The sequence below is a fragment of the Trichechus manatus genome, unplaced genomic scaffold (genome assembly GCF_000243295.1).
Source record: "Trichechus manatus latirostris isolate Lorelei unplaced genomic scaffold, TriManLat1.0 scaffold00015, whole genome shotgun sequence".
Lineage (NCBI taxonomy): Eukaryota > Metazoa > Chordata > Mammalia > Sirenia > Trichechidae > Trichechus > Trichechus manatus.
Genome location: NW_004443951.1, coordinates 21,606,358 through 21,624,240, shown reverse-complemented (window position 1 = coordinate 21,624,240; position 17,883 = coordinate 21,606,358). Strand labels below are relative to the sequence as shown.

The following is a 17,883-nucleotide window of genomic DNA, read 5'->3' as shown; positions in this document are numbered from 1 at the left end:
TGACATTCCAGTCCCAGTGTCCTGAGGCCTACCAACGTCCTTGTAGTTTTGTATGCCCTCCAGTAAACCCCTTCTTTTGTCAAGGCTAACCTGACTAGGATTTCTAACACCGACAACCAAAAGAATCCTGATTAATGCAGTAGCACCAAGTGGAAAACCAGGCGTCCCCTAGGTACTACTCCTGCACCCCTCAGCCCTCATTTAGTAGTAGCAACTCCATTCCCCCGTGATAGCCATAGCCTACCCAGCCTACACTGTGATCCCCTTTTCTTCTATTTATCTAGTATTATGAGGCCCCTGAAATGTCTGAAATGCAGTAGTATCATTTCTGTGTTCCCTGGTGGAAACGTTCCTCCCTAGAAGCTAAATCTCCCAATGAGCAGAACCTAGAATCTCAGAGACAGGAAGCAAATTCTATGAGAGAGAATCATTAGGTGCATTAGTGGGTGTAAGGTGCCACCCCCACTTATACCTCTTGGTATGTATTGTGGCTATGAGAGGAAAGTATCATATATTTGATTGTTGAGTTAAAGCCTATATTGTACTCTGTGAAGCAGCACCCCACACTCACAAGGTATTGTTTCCTGGCTGTCTCCATAGCTGAGTCATTAATTTGTCGTTCCATTGTACTATAAAGCTAGTTGCTTCTAAACAACTTAATTCTTTTTTTTTTTAATTTAATTTTTTTTATTGTACTTTAGATGAAGGTTTACAGAACAAATAGTTTCTCATTAAACAGTCAGTACACATATTGTTTTATGACATTGGTTAACAAGCCCACGGCATGTCAACACTCTCCCTTCTCAACCTTGAGGAGCTTTTTTTTGGTAAAAATATACATAGCCAAAGTTATACCATTTTGAAAGTTTCTACATGTACAATCCAGTGACATCGATTACATTCTTCCAGTTATGCTGCTATTCTCACTATCGTTTTCCAAATTATTCCATCACCATTATCTTCAACTCACTGTCCCCTAGGCTTCCCATCAAACCTTTTGAGTTGCTGTTGTCAATTTGATCTCACACAGATAATTCTTTTTTTTTTTTTTTGTATCTTAGATGAAGGTTTGCAGAACAAATAGTTTCTCATGAAACAGTTAGTACACACATATTGCCCTATGACAATGGTTAGCAACCCCATGACATGTCAACACTGTCCCTTCTCAACCTTGGATTCCCTATCACCAGCTTTCCTGTCCCCTCCTGCCTTCTAGTCCTTGTCCCTGGACTGCTGTGCCTCATTAGTCCTGTTTTGTTTTATGAGGCTGTCCAGTCCCCAGCTGAATGGTGAACTTCGGGAGGGGCTTCACCACTGAGCTAAAAGGGTGTCTGGAGGCCATACTCTCAGGGTTTCTCCAGTCAGGCCAGTAAATCTGGTCTTTTTTTATAAGTTAGAATTCTGTTCTACATCCTCTTCCAGCTCTGTCCAGGACCCTCTATTGTGATCCCAGCCAGAGCAGTCAGCGGTGGTAGCCGGGCACCATCCAGCTGCACTGGACTCAGTCTGGTGGAGGCCATGGTAGCTGTGGTCCATTAGTTCTTTGGACTGATCTTTTCCTTGTTTCTTGTTCTCTTCATTCTTCCTTGCTCCCAAAGGGGTGAGACCAGTGGAGTATCCTAGATGGCTGCTCACAAGCTTTTAAGACCCCAGACGCTGCTCACCAAGGTAGAATGTAGAACATTGTCTTGATAAACTGTTATGCCAGTTGAGCTAGATGTTCCCCGAGACCATAAACAACATAATTCTTGATAAGAAAAATGAATTTCAAGGGCATCAGACTGTGGTCTCTCTCTTCTTAGTCAAGGGCGTTGTTGTGTGGGATGCTCTAGCACTGCATAATTCATGCGTTAAGTGCTCAGACAGTGGTCCTGGCTATGCCATAATTTTCAGAGAACTAGGAGCCAGAAAAACAAAATGCCCCAGGAAGGTAGGGGCATCCATGTCTGTACAACCACAGAAAAGCAGATGTATAGATGTCTGTCATTCATTCACCAGAGGCTTCCCCAGTCAGGGTACCAGGAAATCAATCACCCCAGGTGAAGGGGTATCTGTGGCCATGTCCACCCACCCACATATATGCCAGGGACTTAATTGGCAGGGACACAGAAATCACCAGCGATGGCCAGTGCCAGCAAGCCAGCTCATCTGGTAGATCTAGCAGTGGGAGGTAGGTAGGTGTCTTGGCAAGCAGACAGATGTCAGAACCAAGAGAGGCTAGTGGTGAGTAGCCAGATCCAGCCCCAGGGGCCAGGGGTGTCAGGCAAGGAGACAAGGGAAGATGAGAGGAATTTCTACTCCAGGAAATAGGACAGGATAAAGTGGATACTTTCTCAATGCTGATACTCCCAGGAAGAAAGGGATGGGTAGGATCAAGCTGATTCAACCTCAAAGACCATTCCCCTTTCCATCCACTTGTTCACATTCAGCACAGTGCTTGCTTTGTGCCAGGTACTGAACCTGGTCATTACCTTGGGGAGCTCCCAGTTTAGAAAGGGAAATGGACACAGAAAAAACTGGGCTACACAGTGCGATGGGTCCTGCAACAGAGGTAGAAGACAAATGTAATGAGCACAAAGGAAGGCAAGGAGTCTTCATGGAGGTAATATTTGAAGAATAGAAGCTCACCAAGAGAAAGTGTGAGAAGGCAGAGGAGACTGCAAATTAGAGTGTGTTCAGGAAACGCTGAGTAGGCCAGTGTGGCTGGAGCTTGGGTGGAAATGGAAGTGGGAAACTAGGCTGGAGGCTAAAGTTGGCCCAGTTGTGAAAAGTCTTGACCACCAATCCAAGCAGCTTGGGCTTCATTCATCCTGTGGTCAGCAGGGGGATAACTGAGCCTCCAAAACATTCCACACCAGAACAAAGCATAGGCATCTAGTGCTGGAGTGAAAACCACATTATTGCTACGTAGTTTCTTCACTTTTCCTGAGCTCATGTCATCAGCACAACTTCCTACAAGGCTCTGGGAACTTAAGCAAGTTATTTTAACCTTCATGGGTTAAATAAACATGATGATAATAATAATATTATCATCACTGTGTTGTGGTGAGGGTAAAGGAAAACACTGTGTACGCATGCCTTGAAGATTATTAAATACCTTATAGGTCTCAACATTGTTACTTGGGCTCCAATGACCAGGAAGTCTCAGAGGACCTCTGACACACCAGAGAGCTCTTAAGGCAGATTAGAAGGAAAATCTTTCCCCAGAATTGGCTCATCTCAAGAAAGGAAAGCCTAGGAAGCTGGTGACCTAGCTGTTTTGTTCATCAGTTTCTCCACTGCCTTTTAAAAGTAAAGCGCCACTCTAGTCTATCAAGAAATTACTGTGTGATCACCTTAGGTAAGAGATGTCCATTTCCCCACCCCCAAAATTTTCTCAACTATAAAATGAGGGGGGGGGTACATTGAATCAGAGTTTTTTTTTTTAATTGTGCTTTAGGTGAAAGTTTCCAGAGTGAATTAGTTTCTCATTAAACAATAAATACAAATTGTTTTGTAACATTGGTTGCCAACCCCACGATGTGTCAATACTCTCCCCTTCTTGACCTTGGGTTCCCTATTTCCATTCGTCCAGTTTTCCTGTCTCTTCCTGCCTTCTCGTCTTTGCTTTTGGGCCTGCTCCATTTAGCCTCGTACACATGGTTGAACTACGTTTTATTGTTTGTTTTATAGGCCTGTCTAATCTTTGGCTGAAGGGTGGACTTCAAGAGTGACTTCAGTACTGAGTTAAAAGGGTATCCAGGGGCAATACTCTTGGGGTTTCTCCACTCTCTGTCAGACCAGTAAGTCTGGTCTTTTTTTGTGAGTTTGAATTTTCTACATTTTTCTCCTGCTCTGTCCGGGACCCTCTGTTGTGATCCCTGTCAGAGCAGTTGGTGGTGGTAGCCGGGAACCATCTAGTTGTTCTGGACTCATTCTGGTGGAGACTGTGGTAGTTGTGGTCCATTAGTCCTTTGGACTAATCTTTCCATTGTGTCTTTGGTTTTCTTCATTCTCCTTTGCTGCAGACAGGGTGGGACCAGTAGATGTATCTTAGATGGCCACTTACAAGCTTTCAAGACCCCAGATACTACTCACCAAGGTTGGATGTAGCATATTTTCTTTATGAACTAAGTTAAGTCAATTGACTTAGATGACCCCCGAGACCATGGTCCCCAGCCCTCAGCCCAGTAACTCAGTCCCTGAGGGAGTTTGGATGTGTCTATGAAGTTTCTGTGACTTTGCCTTGGTCAAGTTGTGCTGACTTCCCCAGTATTGTGTACTGTCTTACCCTTCACCATCAAATCAGATGTTTTAAAGCTTTTTTTCCTCTTTCTTTCTTTTTCAGCCCTGGGATCATTTTTTTTCCACACAAAATCTTTGCGATACATCCATTTTAAGATCTTCTCTCCTCCCTTGAGCTCCTCTACCCTAAATGGCTTCTGAGGGAGCTCCGAGGAAGATTTTAAAGCTCAGTAGGGCACAGTTTCAAATCCATTGTATTACATGAACCTAGGAGATGAATTCTACTCTTTGGAGGGAAAAAGGAGAAACTGAGGAGTGTTTTGGAGCTGCTGGAAGAATGAAAGGTAGTGTAGACTCTTTCTGCCCAATGCACCCAAGACAGATGCCCTCTTCCAACCCTCTCTTCCACCTGGAGACCAAGTCCCAAAGCTGTTGGTACCCTAAAGTCTAAAACAGAGGGAGTGGGTTGAGTGGAGAAGTTGAACTGAAGAAGGAGTGAGAGAAGGGGGTGCCTGTTCCACCCCCTTCCTAGCAGCTGCCTCTGTGGGCTCCATAATCCCCCTGCCCTCTCCCCAACCCCTCCGTCCGGCCGCCCACCTCTCCTCCACCCACCTCATTCATCAGTAGGAGGGCACGGTATCAGCACAGACTTTTAGGGCCTGACAGGTCCTTTCTGGGTGCCCCCACATGTAACCACTTAACCTCCAGCACAAAGGGCCAGACTGAATGGGCTTGGAGCCAGTGGCTTGTGCAAAGGGGGAAGCCTGAATAGGATTTTGGGAGCTGGGTATATAAACCTCTCTGCTCCAGCAGCCCTCAATGGAGGAGCTGAAGTTGGGGCATGTGCCGAGGGGAGGAGCCGGCAGCTGCATCCCGCCCCTGAACAATGATTTATTCATTCCCTTGGCACCCACAGAGAAGACAGGCTGGGGGAACGTGGCCCCACAAATCGCCCTCAGCCTCAGCTGATTCACATGGCAATCACCATGGTTCAGAGTCCCCCCTCCCACTTGTAATTTATTGCCTAAAGCTTGCCCTTCCTCTTCCCTGTGAGGAAGTAGAGTCCATTATGGGAAGCCTTTAGTAGCCTGAAGGTCAGGCAGGCATCACTGTTTGAATTGGCTGCACCCAATGTCAATCTTATTCTCTCTGAAACTTTCCTGGTCAGGATTTTCTCATACCCATTTCTCAGGCAGAGAAACTGATGCATACAGACAGGAAAAAAAAAAAAAGTACAATGTGGAATCAACCAAAATGTCCATCAACAGATGAATGGATAAACAAAATGTGGTATATACATACAATGGAATACTAAACAAAAACAACCAAACCCACTGCCATCCAGTAGATTCTGACTCCTAGCGACCCTATAGGATGGAGTAGAACTATCCCATAGGGTTTCCAAGGCTGTAAATCTTTATGGAGGCAGACTGCCACATCTTTCTCCTGTGGAGCTGCTGTGTAGGTTCGAACCTGACCTTTGGGTTGGCAGCTGAGCGCTTTAACCACTGTCCACCATGAAGTCCTGCTGCATGCCACTACATGGATGAACCTTGTAACCATTATGCTGAGCAAAATAAGTCAATCGCAAAAGGGCAAATACTGTATGATCTCACTAATATGAACTAAGCAAATACATAGTAACCAAAGATTACTAGTGGTGACCGGGGTGGGAGGGAGGGGGAAAGGAGGAGTTTTTGCTTAGGGGGAATTGAGTTTATGTTATTGGTGGTGGAATAATTTGGTAAAGGGTGGCAAGAATGGTCACACAACTTGAAGGATGTAGTCAATGTCACTGAATTATATATGCAGAATTGTTGAATTGGCATGTTTTGTTGTGTATATTTTCACCAAAAAAAAGAAAAAAGAAAAAGCACATAGCAGGGCTTGTCTCAGCACCTTCCCAAGAGGGAAGAGCCGAGAAAGAAGCAGGGAGTTGGGGAGCTTAGCCTAGAAATGACTGACAGGTAGTGGGAATGCAATAAAGCCTTGCTGGATGTGCTGATGGCTGCTAACAAAAGGAACTGTTCTTGCTGTCCTCACTCTACTCCCCAGTCCCCTCTCTCTGGCTACATCTGGCTCCAGTTTCCAAAGAACCTTTGGGCGAGTTTTGGGGATTAGGGAGTAAAACAAAGACAAGCAAAGATGCTAAAACCAGTTGATAAAAAGCAATGCCGGGTGGGTGGTTTCGAGAAGCTAAATTGTGACAAGAATAAATTTGCTCTTGCTCTCTTGCCCCAATACCTCATGTCACCAGGTCCGGATCACAAAAATATCATCATAATAAATAAAACTAAAAATCAATAATGTTAGCAGAACTAGGAGAGCCGGACTGAAGTGACCATTTGACTGGCTCCTGGGCCTCCTGGCCCCAAGCTCATAATTACCTTGTCACACAGAAAACAAATCTATTGTGGGTGGTAAGCGTGAGAGGTGGGAGATGCTGGGCAAGGTTGCCCAGCTGAGTGGGGAGGCGTTGCAGTAGGAAGAATGATTGGCCTTTATTGCTGAGGGTGGGGGGGAAGGAGACTGACAAAACTAAGACCTAGAGAGTTCTAGAAAGTTCTCTTAGATAGAAGAGTAGACACACTAAGGGAGGTGATCTTGTCTAATGTGGTGGGAGGACATTGGGGCCAGGGAAAAAGGCCTCAAGCCCACTCCTGAGCATCAGGAAGGCAGGTTGCTATGCTGCTGCTCCCCTCTGGTGGGCATAAAGTACAGCATCAGAACCTCCCATGCTAGAAACAAACTGCAAGAAAGTAGGAAGACTCTATCCTTCCCTGTCCTAAAGCCTTGGCCACCATGACTACCACATTCCAGGTTGTATTCCCCAGGAAGCAGACTCTGAGACAGCTTCATGTGCAGGATCTTTATTAAGGAGTGCTCTTAGGATCAACATCCGTGGAAGGGAGGGACAGGAAGCAGGAGTGGGCAGAGGAAGAAGCTGAGCTGTGATACAGGCCAACAGCAGCTTCAGCTAATCTCTGAAGCTAGAATGGTCTTTCAGACTTATACCATACTGAGTTGAGATGGCCAGGCCTGCAGTCTTTGGATGTGGACCATGCTGGAAGGGGGCATGACTTTGGGCAAGGTGCTTTCTGCAGCTGAGGCAATCCCTGAAGGGGCTGACGGCTGAAGGCTGTCGACAGGCAGACAGCACTCCCAGCAGCTGGGCCAAGTCTTTTATCCAAAGGGGATGAGGATGGCACATCACAGTGTCCATCCCACACACCATGTTGTTATTGTTAGTTGCCATTGGGTTGGCTCTGACTCATGGTGATCCATGTATAACAGAATAAAACGTTGCCTGGTCCTGCACCATCTACATGATCACTGGTATGTTTGAGTCCATTGTTATAGCAATTTTGTGAATCCTCTCATTAGAGATTTCCCTCGCCTTCATTAAACACATGTTCAGTGAATGGCAAGGTTAGATCAGGCCTCAGGCTTCAGACTCCAGGTTCACTGCAAGAACCCACAACCCTCACTCAGTTCCTGGGGCTGTTATGCACCGACCCCCACAAATGGTCAGGGGACCCTTGATGCATGGATTCATGGATTAGTTCCCTCAGCAAGCATTCACTGAGATTTACTATGTGCCAGGGCTTGAGGCAAACACTTTACAGATGTTTTTTATTTAATCTTCACAACTGTGGAGCTAGTATTAATGCAGATTATTCAAATGAGATCAAGTTATTAAGTGGCTTTCACAGTCCAAAGACACTTTAAAAAATGGCACTCACAATTGGACAAATGCTGTTGCTGCTGCCAAGGACCCTTCAGGCCAGAAATGGTCTTGGCTCCCTTTGGTATGTGTGCATGTGTGTATGTAAAGGGATGGTTCTCCCCATTTTCAGCAAGAACATTTCCTCTATTGCAGCCAAGGGTTGTGCCTACAGAGGCTCCAGCTTCAATTCCTTCCTAATAATGTTGCTGTTTGGAGGAAACGGAACCACAGGCATTAACAATCCCTAGTTGTAGTTTTAAAAGGAGCCACTGTTACCCAGGAGGAAACTGGGATAGCTCCTTTTTTGGATATTTTATGGATAAACCAAAAACCAAACCCATTGCCGTCAATTCTGACTCATGGCGACCCCATGTGTTATAGAGTAGAACCACTCCATAGAGTTTTCTTGGCTGTAATCTTTTACAGAAGACAGCCCTTAATCCCCAGTGTTCTTTGGCCATTCGATCTTCAGAAAGTTAGAAGAGTAAGATCTTCCCAAGTGTCTAACTTCCATATCTGCTGCAAGTGTTCTGAGACAATAACAGCTGAAGGGACAAGAGGTGTAGATTTTTGCTCCTGAAACCTCTCTGTACCCTGCATATCTTGCTAACCCACCCACTTTGTGGAAGGAGGTGAGGGCTGGAGATAGAGAAAGCTGTCAGCTGCTGTTCTACTAGGGCACTGACATGTTTCATCCTTGGCCAAGTAAAACTTACGGCACTGTCAACCATCAACATGAAGATTTTAGTTTTCTCATTTAGATTCCAATTTTAAAGAACTTGAAGGTAAAAGAGGGGGGGTTGTATGTCATGGAGCGATTTCTGGTTCTGACTATAGAAATGTAAAGCCCCCTCAACCCTCCTCACCCCCTCCCAACCACAGACACAGCCAGAGACACACACACACACACAAACGCCTTCTCTTCTGGCCCCCAGAAACTAATTTTTCACGTTTGGAAAACCCAGATGATTTTTGCCTGGGTCCATCTGGTTTTCCAAATAACCTGTCTTTTTGATAAATAACATAAGTTAAATTAGACAAGACAAAGAGAGGGGTGGGTAGTCAGCTTTTCTCTTTCTCTCTGCCTCTGAGAAAGAGATATGGGGGCTGAAAAACCTAAACCATGACTCAGACTCCCAACCCTGCCCCAGCACTTTCTACCCTTCAGACTGGGCCAGTTGATTCTCCAGCCTGGAGCTGGGAGCTGTCTCCTCACCCCCTCCTCTAGCCTACCAGCCATTAAGAACACCACAGACTATGGTTCCCTCTAAAATGAAGGGAAAGAACCCAGGCATCCAGCCCCCTAGCTTCCTCCAATCTCCCTCAGGCTTATAGCTATTTCAAACACCCTTTTCCCATTATGATCCCACCACAGGGAAGAACTAAATCAATAAGCTGAAAATGAAAAACCTTTAAGGTGAGAGAAAAGAGGACAGAAAGAGGGGATAGGCAGGACATGGATAGTACAGACCAAGATGATACAATGACTGGAGACAGAGAGCTGACACCTGGGTCTCAAGAGGTAAAGTCTGAAGCCACACTAGTCAAACACAAAGCTGTGCCTATTTCGCTAGATCACTACGAGAGCCCAGGCACACAGCAGACCTCCATTCCTACCACTATCACAAGTCCCAGCACATAGCCAGCCCCTGCTGGCTGCTGGAATAGGCTTGTGGGCTGGTGGGCAGTGGAGCTTTGTTGAGCCTTGGCCTCTCCTTCCCACTCAGCCAGAGAATAATGAGGCATTATTATAATGGGCTAGCCAGCTTTAGTGCAACCTTTTAAATATGCACAATCATTGCACATTAATTTGTACCTTTGATTCTGATCATAACCTTGTGAGCTAAACCAAGCCATTTCCCATTAGCCTCATTTTTCAGTTGAGGAAAATAATTTAGAGAGAATGACTTAACTTAAGGTCATGCCACTTACAAGTTACAGATCAAGGTTTCAAGGACTCCCACCTCTATTCTACCCCACAGTAGAAAGCACCTTTGTAAGCAGTTCAGCTCCAGGCTTTTCACCATTAGCCCTTCCAGGCCTCCTAGCATTGGTGGCTCAATTAATATTTATTGAACAATTATTATGTGCTAGGCATTGTGCTACTCAAAGCATAATTTTTTTTAAACAAAACAGACATGGTCTCTGCTTTCAGAGTTTATAGTCTAATGGGGAAGGCAGACATAAAACAAACATTAAGAAGACAAACTATAGTAAAAGATCCAAAAGGAAAGAATAGAAAACTAACAGAGGTAACGTAATTAAGAAACGATTTGCTCCCAGATTACTTGGTGGTCAGGGAAGGTGTCCCTGAGGAAATCAGATTTAAGCTGACATTTGGAGAATTATACATTAGCCAAAGAGAGAGGGTAAAGGGAAGGGCATTCAGGAAAAGGGAAGGATGCTTTGGAAGGCCCTGAGGCTGAATGTAATGAAAAAGGGGAAGGAGGATGGGTTAGGAGGCAAGGCTACAGCATGCAGGGCCTTGCAGGCCAGGAATTTAGATTTTCTTCTTAGTGCAATGGAAAACATTGAAAGGTTTTAAGTAGGGGAGTGGCATGCTCCAATTTATGTTTTTACAAAGGTCACACTTTGGGTCCTGTGCACAGAATGGCTGGAAGGGAAGCAAGAGTAGAAATGGGGAGATTAGTTAGGAGGTTACTGCAGTCTCCTGGAAAGAAACAACAGAATCTTGAACTAGGGCATTGGATATGGAGCTAGAAAGAAGTGAGCTGATTCAAGATGGACTTTGGAAATAGAAATAACAGGACTTGGAGGCTGTTTGATTTTGGGAGTAAGGAAGGATGTGTCAAGAATGCCCTTCAGGTTTCCAGCCTGAGTGACTGGGTGTGTGGAGGTGACTGTTACTGAAATGGGAAACGCGGGAGCAGAAGCAGGTTTATAGGGAAGAAAGGTCAAGTTTTTAGCAATGTTAAAGTTGAGATGCTTGTGAGACAATGGGCCTTTGAGGAGTGGTCCACAAAACACAATGCAGTTGTGATACTGGCAATTTTTTATGCATGCAGGGAAGCATTTGACATATGCATTCACATACATTTTCCAACTTAAGCCTCACAGAAACTCTGAGACAGACATGAATTACCATTCTTATTCTATAGATATAAGTAGAGGCTCAGAAAGCGGTAGTGTTATTCATTCAATATTTGCTAGGACCATTACTTTCCAGACTGTGTGCCAGGCAGTGAGTAGGATACAGAGGTAGAAAATACAATACTTCTCAAGGATGATATAATCAAATAGTATCATGACAATATTCCCCCTGAAAAACTCTCCCCCTATCCTCAGGTGCACAAATCCCAGGACAGGAAGCCCCAAGAGTTATCAGACATAATTCCAGGAGACAAAAACCAGAAACACCCAGTTGTCTTTCAGTCTAAGCTATTAGAAATTCTAAGTGGGGAAAAGGCTAGAAAGAAGCAGTTGAGATGTGGAATCCCGCACGGAGCTGTGAGCACCTTGTTTGTACCTCTATAGTGCTTCAGCAAACATAACTTGATGCTTTATGGAGACCTGAGAATGGCTTGTGCAACTGTGGACTGAATTAATGAGATGAGTTTAGGGACCCGTTTAAATGAAGTAAACACCCAGTGTATGGAACAAGGGGGAAGTGAAAGGAATGACACTGAGCACACTCTATCTCCCAAACTTGTGGAGTCTCATACTTCCAAGTAGGTCATTTCTAAGCTAGTGGAGCTCAGCCCTAGTGGGAGCCTTATTAACAAGCCCTGGGGCTTCACTCTCATTAAGACACAGCTGATGCCAATGGCTCAGCGCTTTGTGCACAGGGCATATGAGTAAGGTCACAACTCTCCATTTCAATCCTTCAAGATCAAGGCTTAGCTTGCCTTATGGAAGCTACACTGACAAGAGGAAAAGTGACTCAGCTTAAGAATCAACTTTTTCTCCAAAGACAGTACTTTCTCTCTGGAGCCTAGAAGAGAAACCATCTCTCCTCAGATTTCTTAGGCATTAATTTTCTCCTCAGTGGTCAACTTCAACCCTTTTCTCCATTTCTTCTTCTTCTTCAAAAAAAGGATGTGGAGAAGCAAAGGGGGAGAAATATTTAGCCCTCCTCTCCAGCTCTCTTTTGCCCAGTATGAGCTGCCCAGCCTTGGGCACTGTTTAGAGAGCTCAAAGGGAAGGGCAATAACTCACCTTGAGCCCACAGCTGTAATGAAGAACAGGCAAAGTCAGCTCAAGAGAAAGTACCAACCAGAGGGATATAACAATAGGTACCACTTATGTAAACTCTCCTCCTTGCCCTGCATGCACTGAACCCAAACCATCTGGGGTAAACTTATTTGATCAATATACAGGGCTAAGAAGGCAGCGAGGAAACAACTGCAGCAGCTTCTCACTCTAGACTCAGAGGGCTCCCCTGGGAGGGAGATACTCTGAAAATGAAAGGCTCCTCAACATTAGACAGGTACCATCCTAAGAATGAACATTCAAGCTGGGCAGCAAATCCTGCCTTCTAGGCACTGACATTTATTGAGAAACTACATACACATTAAAACATCTTTATACACATTTTCCCCATTACAAGATTACAAATATACAAACATGAGTTCTGTCAAAGTCAGCAGCTTGAGTCAGAGGAAAAAAACTGTAGAAAACCTATACCCTAATCTCATCAGTTAAACAGGTATTCCCCATCTCCTAGTCTGGCACAATTTTCATCCAACTTTCCAAAAGTTGAGCTCTTGACAGTCAAACCATAGCACTACATGGAATGGTTTTCCAGAGCAGCATGAGTACTCAGTTCTGAGGGGGAAAAAAATCTGTCTAAAATTCTGAGAGCCTCATGGTAGTTCAGGGAAAATGGGGAGTGATGGCAACTCTTTTCAACTATATTTTGATTAAACTCCCTGGTGGTCTTCTAAATAATGAAATATTAAAGTGCCCTCTGTACTGGCCAGGGCAACATACTCAAGCCAGGAGAATGCCATCAGTAATGGTTATATTTCTTTTTGTCAAGTCAGAAGGGAGGTCCTGAGCAACACTGTTTATAATTGAGAATTTAGTCCCAGGAAAGATCTTTGCGCCATGGAATATCTTGACAGGGATGGGACTGGGTGCAAGCCTTTATCTTCATTCTCATACTCCACAAAATTAGGGCCAAGGTCTTACTGACTTAGTACCAGTTTAAGTCCTTATTATAAAGGCAGCAAAGGTTAACTGGCAATTTGAGACTGCCTTTGGAAAAGGCATACAAGAAAATGGAAGGAGCAAGACTAATAACAGTCCTTCTGATCAGCTCCTAGGTTCTCTGTCTAAGAACTCTCTCTCTCACTGATTCCGGGCCACTGTGGTGCTGATCTTAAGAGCTGTGAAGAAGTCATTCTGATACTTTCACTATTTTCTATAATGCCACACTTTCTTCCTCTCCCTCCTCCTCTCTCAACAACCCTATCACAAAGAGGTATCAACTCAGGAAGCTGCTAAGATAAAACAACAAGTGAGGCTTCACCCAAGTATCCCATGAATCAATGCTGTAAACACTGCAGAATTATGACTAGTGGCAACACAGGAAATACCAGGAAAGGAGAGATATCCAGAGCCATGCAGTGGAAAGAACTGGAATTTCTGTTTGTAATTCTTAATGCATTCATTATGAAGGAAGGAGGGATCATCAATGTGAGCATCATATCTAACCTTCAGTGCCAGGAACTTCTCAAAGCATTCTTAACATAGCTGTTGGCAATAATCCTTGATGGTGTTAGCTTTCCAAGTATCTGAAAATGCTTCGCTTTAATCCTGAAGTGCTATCATCTGTTTTGAGGCGCTTCGGTGACGGAGATGTGATTAAAGATGGACCCCGTCGCCTCACCTAGAGAGCAGAAAGGGAGTCAAGGCCAGCTCAAGATCAACAGCCTCATACAAGTACTTATCTTCAATTGGCTCTTAAGCAACACATAGTTAAATCACCAACAATTAGCAACAGAAAAAAAAAAAAAGAAAGAAATATAAACTCTCCAGGCAAGTTTAAATGTTGATAACTTACTAGGGGCAGCAATTCCCTTGTACCTTGTTGGGAAATGCAAGATTTCAACACTGTAGCGTATGCCTTTAAGCCAGAATTTTTTTTTTTTTTTAAATTTAAAAAATTAATTATGGTTTGGGAAGCCACCAAATCAGTTCTCAAATTCCCTACCTGAGGCTTAGAAGATTCCTTTGCTGCCTCAGCCTTGACAGGAGAAAGTGTATGGAAGACAAAGTTTCTTGAATTTCGGGGAGCAGTAGGGTTGAGGTCAGAGAGGGCAGCCAGTTTCTGAAGCACAGCTTTGGGCTGATTGAGCAAGGAGCCTGTCTTTAGCTGAGGAAATAAAAGTAATTTGGTATCAGACCCCCAAGTGCTAAATAATGACAAGTCAGTCCGTCCTTGCTGCCCCCTAGGTATTACGAGGACATATTCCTATCCTCCTTTGATATCTACTTACATTTCCTGCAGCCACCATCCTCCCCTAATAGCAGAGAGATTCACTTAGCTTGGCCTGAGCATTTATAACCTGCATGACATCAGGCTAGCAAGGTCTGCAACCAACCTGGTGGGTACTTCCTGGTTTGATGGCTTCAAAAGGGCTTCTGAGTAAAGATTTTGATTCCTGAACAACCACAGTGCGATTGGCTGGAGAAAAAAGACAGAAAGGTGTGTTCTGAGCAAAGCTGGGTATAATTACTTTTTAAAAAATTATTGTTTTTTAATAATTTATCTTATTTTTGTTGAGAGTATACACAGAACATACACCAATTCAACAACTTCTACATATGATTCAGTGACATTGATTACATTCAAGTTGTGCAACCATTCTCACGCTCTTTCCAAGTTGTTCCTCCCCCATTAACATAAACTCACTGCCCCCTAAGGTTCCTATCTAATCTTTCAAGTTGCTGTTGTCAATTTGATCCCATATAGATAGCTCAAGGCAGACATTCTTTACTAGTTAAGCAAAACTATTGTTTGGTTTTAAGAAGACTTCAAGGGATATTTCTGGTTTAAGGTTTAAAGATTATCTCATGGCAATAGTTTCAGGGTTTCATCCAGCCTCCATGGCTCTAGAAAGTCTGAAGGCCGTGAAAATTTGAATTCTCTTCTGCATTTTCCCCCTTTCGATCAGGATTCTTCTATAGAATCTTTGATCAAAATGTTCAGTAATGGTAACCGGGCACCATCCCAGTATAATTACTTTTAAATCTAAACAAGCTAAGAAGCCTTCTAACCAATAAACTAAATCCATAAGAACTCTGATTATTTTATAATGGTGACTCTCAAACTGTAATGCGTCACTCCAAGAAGACCGACAACTAAGTTGAACTGCTCAACTAATTATTAACAGTAAAAATTTAAAAAACAGGGGTGCTAAGAGAATGGAGTAGTGTTTAAGAGCCTCAGCTCTGGAGTTAGATATACAACCCAGGGCCAGAATTCACTACTCTGAGTTGCCTTAGAACATAAAGTGAAATCAGCTATATATCTACTCATAAGTACAACCTCTACTGCCCAATACACTAAGATCCAAAAACACTCTCTCCCTCCCTCTCTGGGGCCTCTTTAAGACAGTATAAGACACGAGCCTACGACTAAGCTGCAATAGTCCCTGAAGGCTGGAGTCACCCCCAAGGCTCCACCACTAACAATTCAGGGGTTACACCCTGAGGAAGACCGGAAGCGCACCAGTCTTCTGAAGCACTCTGGCTGTAACTTTCTTGGCCAGTATCATAAACTGACTGTCTTCTCCAATTTCTTCTTCTTCTTCCACTGCAATTTTCCCCTGCTGTGCCTGAAAATAAAAATCATACAACATTAACAGAAAAATCTACAGCTGCCCCAGATAGTTAGCATAGCCTGGGTTGTGAAGCTGGGGTTGCTGGGATATCATTTGTTTTCTTTTTTGCAACCTTTTATTACTTTAGGGGAAAAAAAAATATTTTAGACAAACATGAAGAGAACTGCTTATTGTAACCTCATTTCAAAGCACATAAGAAAACTCAGGGATGAAAAGGGACAACAATATATTGCCTAAGATTTTGAAATTATCATGATAGAGTAGGTGACTGGGTCCTCTCCTCCTCCTAAACTGACTGAGGTCAGAATAAGCAATTTTCTTGCAGACTTCCTACCTGGTCCCGAAGCCACTGCTCTCGTTCAATTCGCTCCTTTCTCCATCTGGCTTCTGTCTCATCGAACTGTTCTTCAATCTGATCATCATCAGAGTCTCTGTGGAACAAGTCCATCTGGGAAGCATCATCTAAAGCAGAGAGTTAATGCTATTAGCACTCTGCAATCCCCACTGGAGACGGTGCCTGGACAGGCATGAAACAAACTCTTTATTATTTCTCATATAGTGACATAAACTTTTCCAATCCACTAATAGAAAACAATGGTTACTTCCAAGTCCTCCACCACGCCTATTATAGTTTTGATTTCCAGTTGCCATCTTAAACTGAACAAACATGTATATATGTACATCATAACCAACTGCTTCTAAAGGCAACAACCAATATACCTATGTTTTTCCATCGGAATTTCCTCATTCGCCCAGGACCATCACTGTGCAGATCCCCATCAGCTAGGTACCTCTCTTGGTATAAACGTAGCTGTCGCTTATCATCATCCAACATGGTTTTCCTACAATAGAAGAAACAAGGTGTTCAAAACCAACTACTCTGGTTGGTTACAGGGCCTGCCTTAAGATGCACCCCATTCCTCAGAAGGGCTTGCTGGGATACTGACATGTGTATTTTCTTGATTTGATTCTGCAGTTCTTCATCAGAAGGCAGTGCTTCATCAATTACATCTTCTTCATATTCATCAATATCTTCCCCATCATACTCGTCTTCACTTCCCACGTCACTCCCTGACACCTCTGCTTCGTCTTCCAGGTACTTCTTCAATCTCCTAGAAAGCAATTTTGAAGATTAGAAAAGGCAACAATGAATACATATACCCACTGAATATGAAAGCAATGAGAAAAGAATATAGAGCCACCTCTAATAACAACAATAAGCTTAAATCCATAATAATATATTTTAATAATACTAAAAAGGCTATCATTTAATACATACTATGTGCCAAGAGCTATGTTTTATGGGCATTATCTCAGGAGTGGAAACTGTTATGGAGTCTCTGGATGGTGCCAACAGTCAATGTGCTTGGCTAGCCAAAAAATTAGAGGTTTGAGACCATCCAGAGGTACCTTGGAAGAAAGGCTTGGTGATCTACTTCTGAAAAATCAGCCACTGAAAATCCTATATGGAGCACAGTTCTACTCTGATACACGTGGGGTCACCATGAGTTGGAGTCAACTTGACAATAACTGTTTTTTTGGGGGTACTACTATTCTCATTATTGTACCATTGAAGAAACTGAGGTTCAGAGAGCTTAAATAACTTGCCCAAGGTCACACAGCTAGAAGGTACCAAGGCCAGGATTCAACCTAGGTTCAGTGACTCTAAAGCAAGAACTCTTTTTTTTTTTTTTAAATTGTTGTAGTTTAGATGAAGTTTACATTTCAAGTTAGTCTCCCATTAAAATTTTTTACATACATTGTTATGTGACCCTAATTGCTCCCCTCATACTGACAGCACACTCCTCCTTTCCACCCCTGACTCCACATGTCCATTCAACCAGCTCTTAACCCTCTCTGCCTTCCCATCTCATCTCCGGACAGACGCTGCCCGTTTAGTCTCTTGTATCTACTTGAGCTAAGGGCACACTCCTCACGAATATCACTCTATGTCCCACAGTCCAGTCCAATCCCTGTCTCAAGAGTTGGCCTTGGAAACTCTTTTAGTTCTGGGCTGATAGAGAATCCAGAGGCCATGCTTTCCGGGGTTCCTCCAGTCTCAGTCAGACCATTAAGTCTGGTCTTCTTACTAGAATTTGAGTTCCACACCCCACCTTTCTCCTA

General features: G+C 43.7%; 1 protein-coding gene across 1 annotated transcript in view; it reads right to left on the bottom strand.

Annotated features, from left to right (window-relative positions):
* Positions 1–12,511: 12,511 nt before the first annotated feature.
* CLSPN (claspin) overlaps positions 12,512–17,883 on the bottom strand; it is a 40,350-nt gene continuing 34,978 nt past the window's right edge. Inside the window, exons 19-25 of the mRNA XM_023727047.1 lie at positions 16,707–16,871; positions 16,480–16,601; positions 16,094–16,221; positions 15,648–15,753; positions 14,518–14,600; positions 14,127–14,288; positions 12,512–13,802 (exon numbers count right to left, since the gene is read on the bottom strand). Of these exons, the coding sequence (XP_023582815.1) occupies positions 13,692–13,802; positions 14,127–14,288; positions 14,518–14,600; positions 15,648–15,753; positions 16,094–16,221; positions 16,480–16,601; positions 16,707–16,871 (877 nt within the window). The 3' untranslated portion in view covers positions 12,512–13,691. The remainder of the gene's footprint in view (positions 13,803–14,126; positions 14,289–14,517; positions 14,601–15,647; positions 15,754–16,093; positions 16,222–16,479; positions 16,602–16,706; positions 16,872–17,883) is intronic.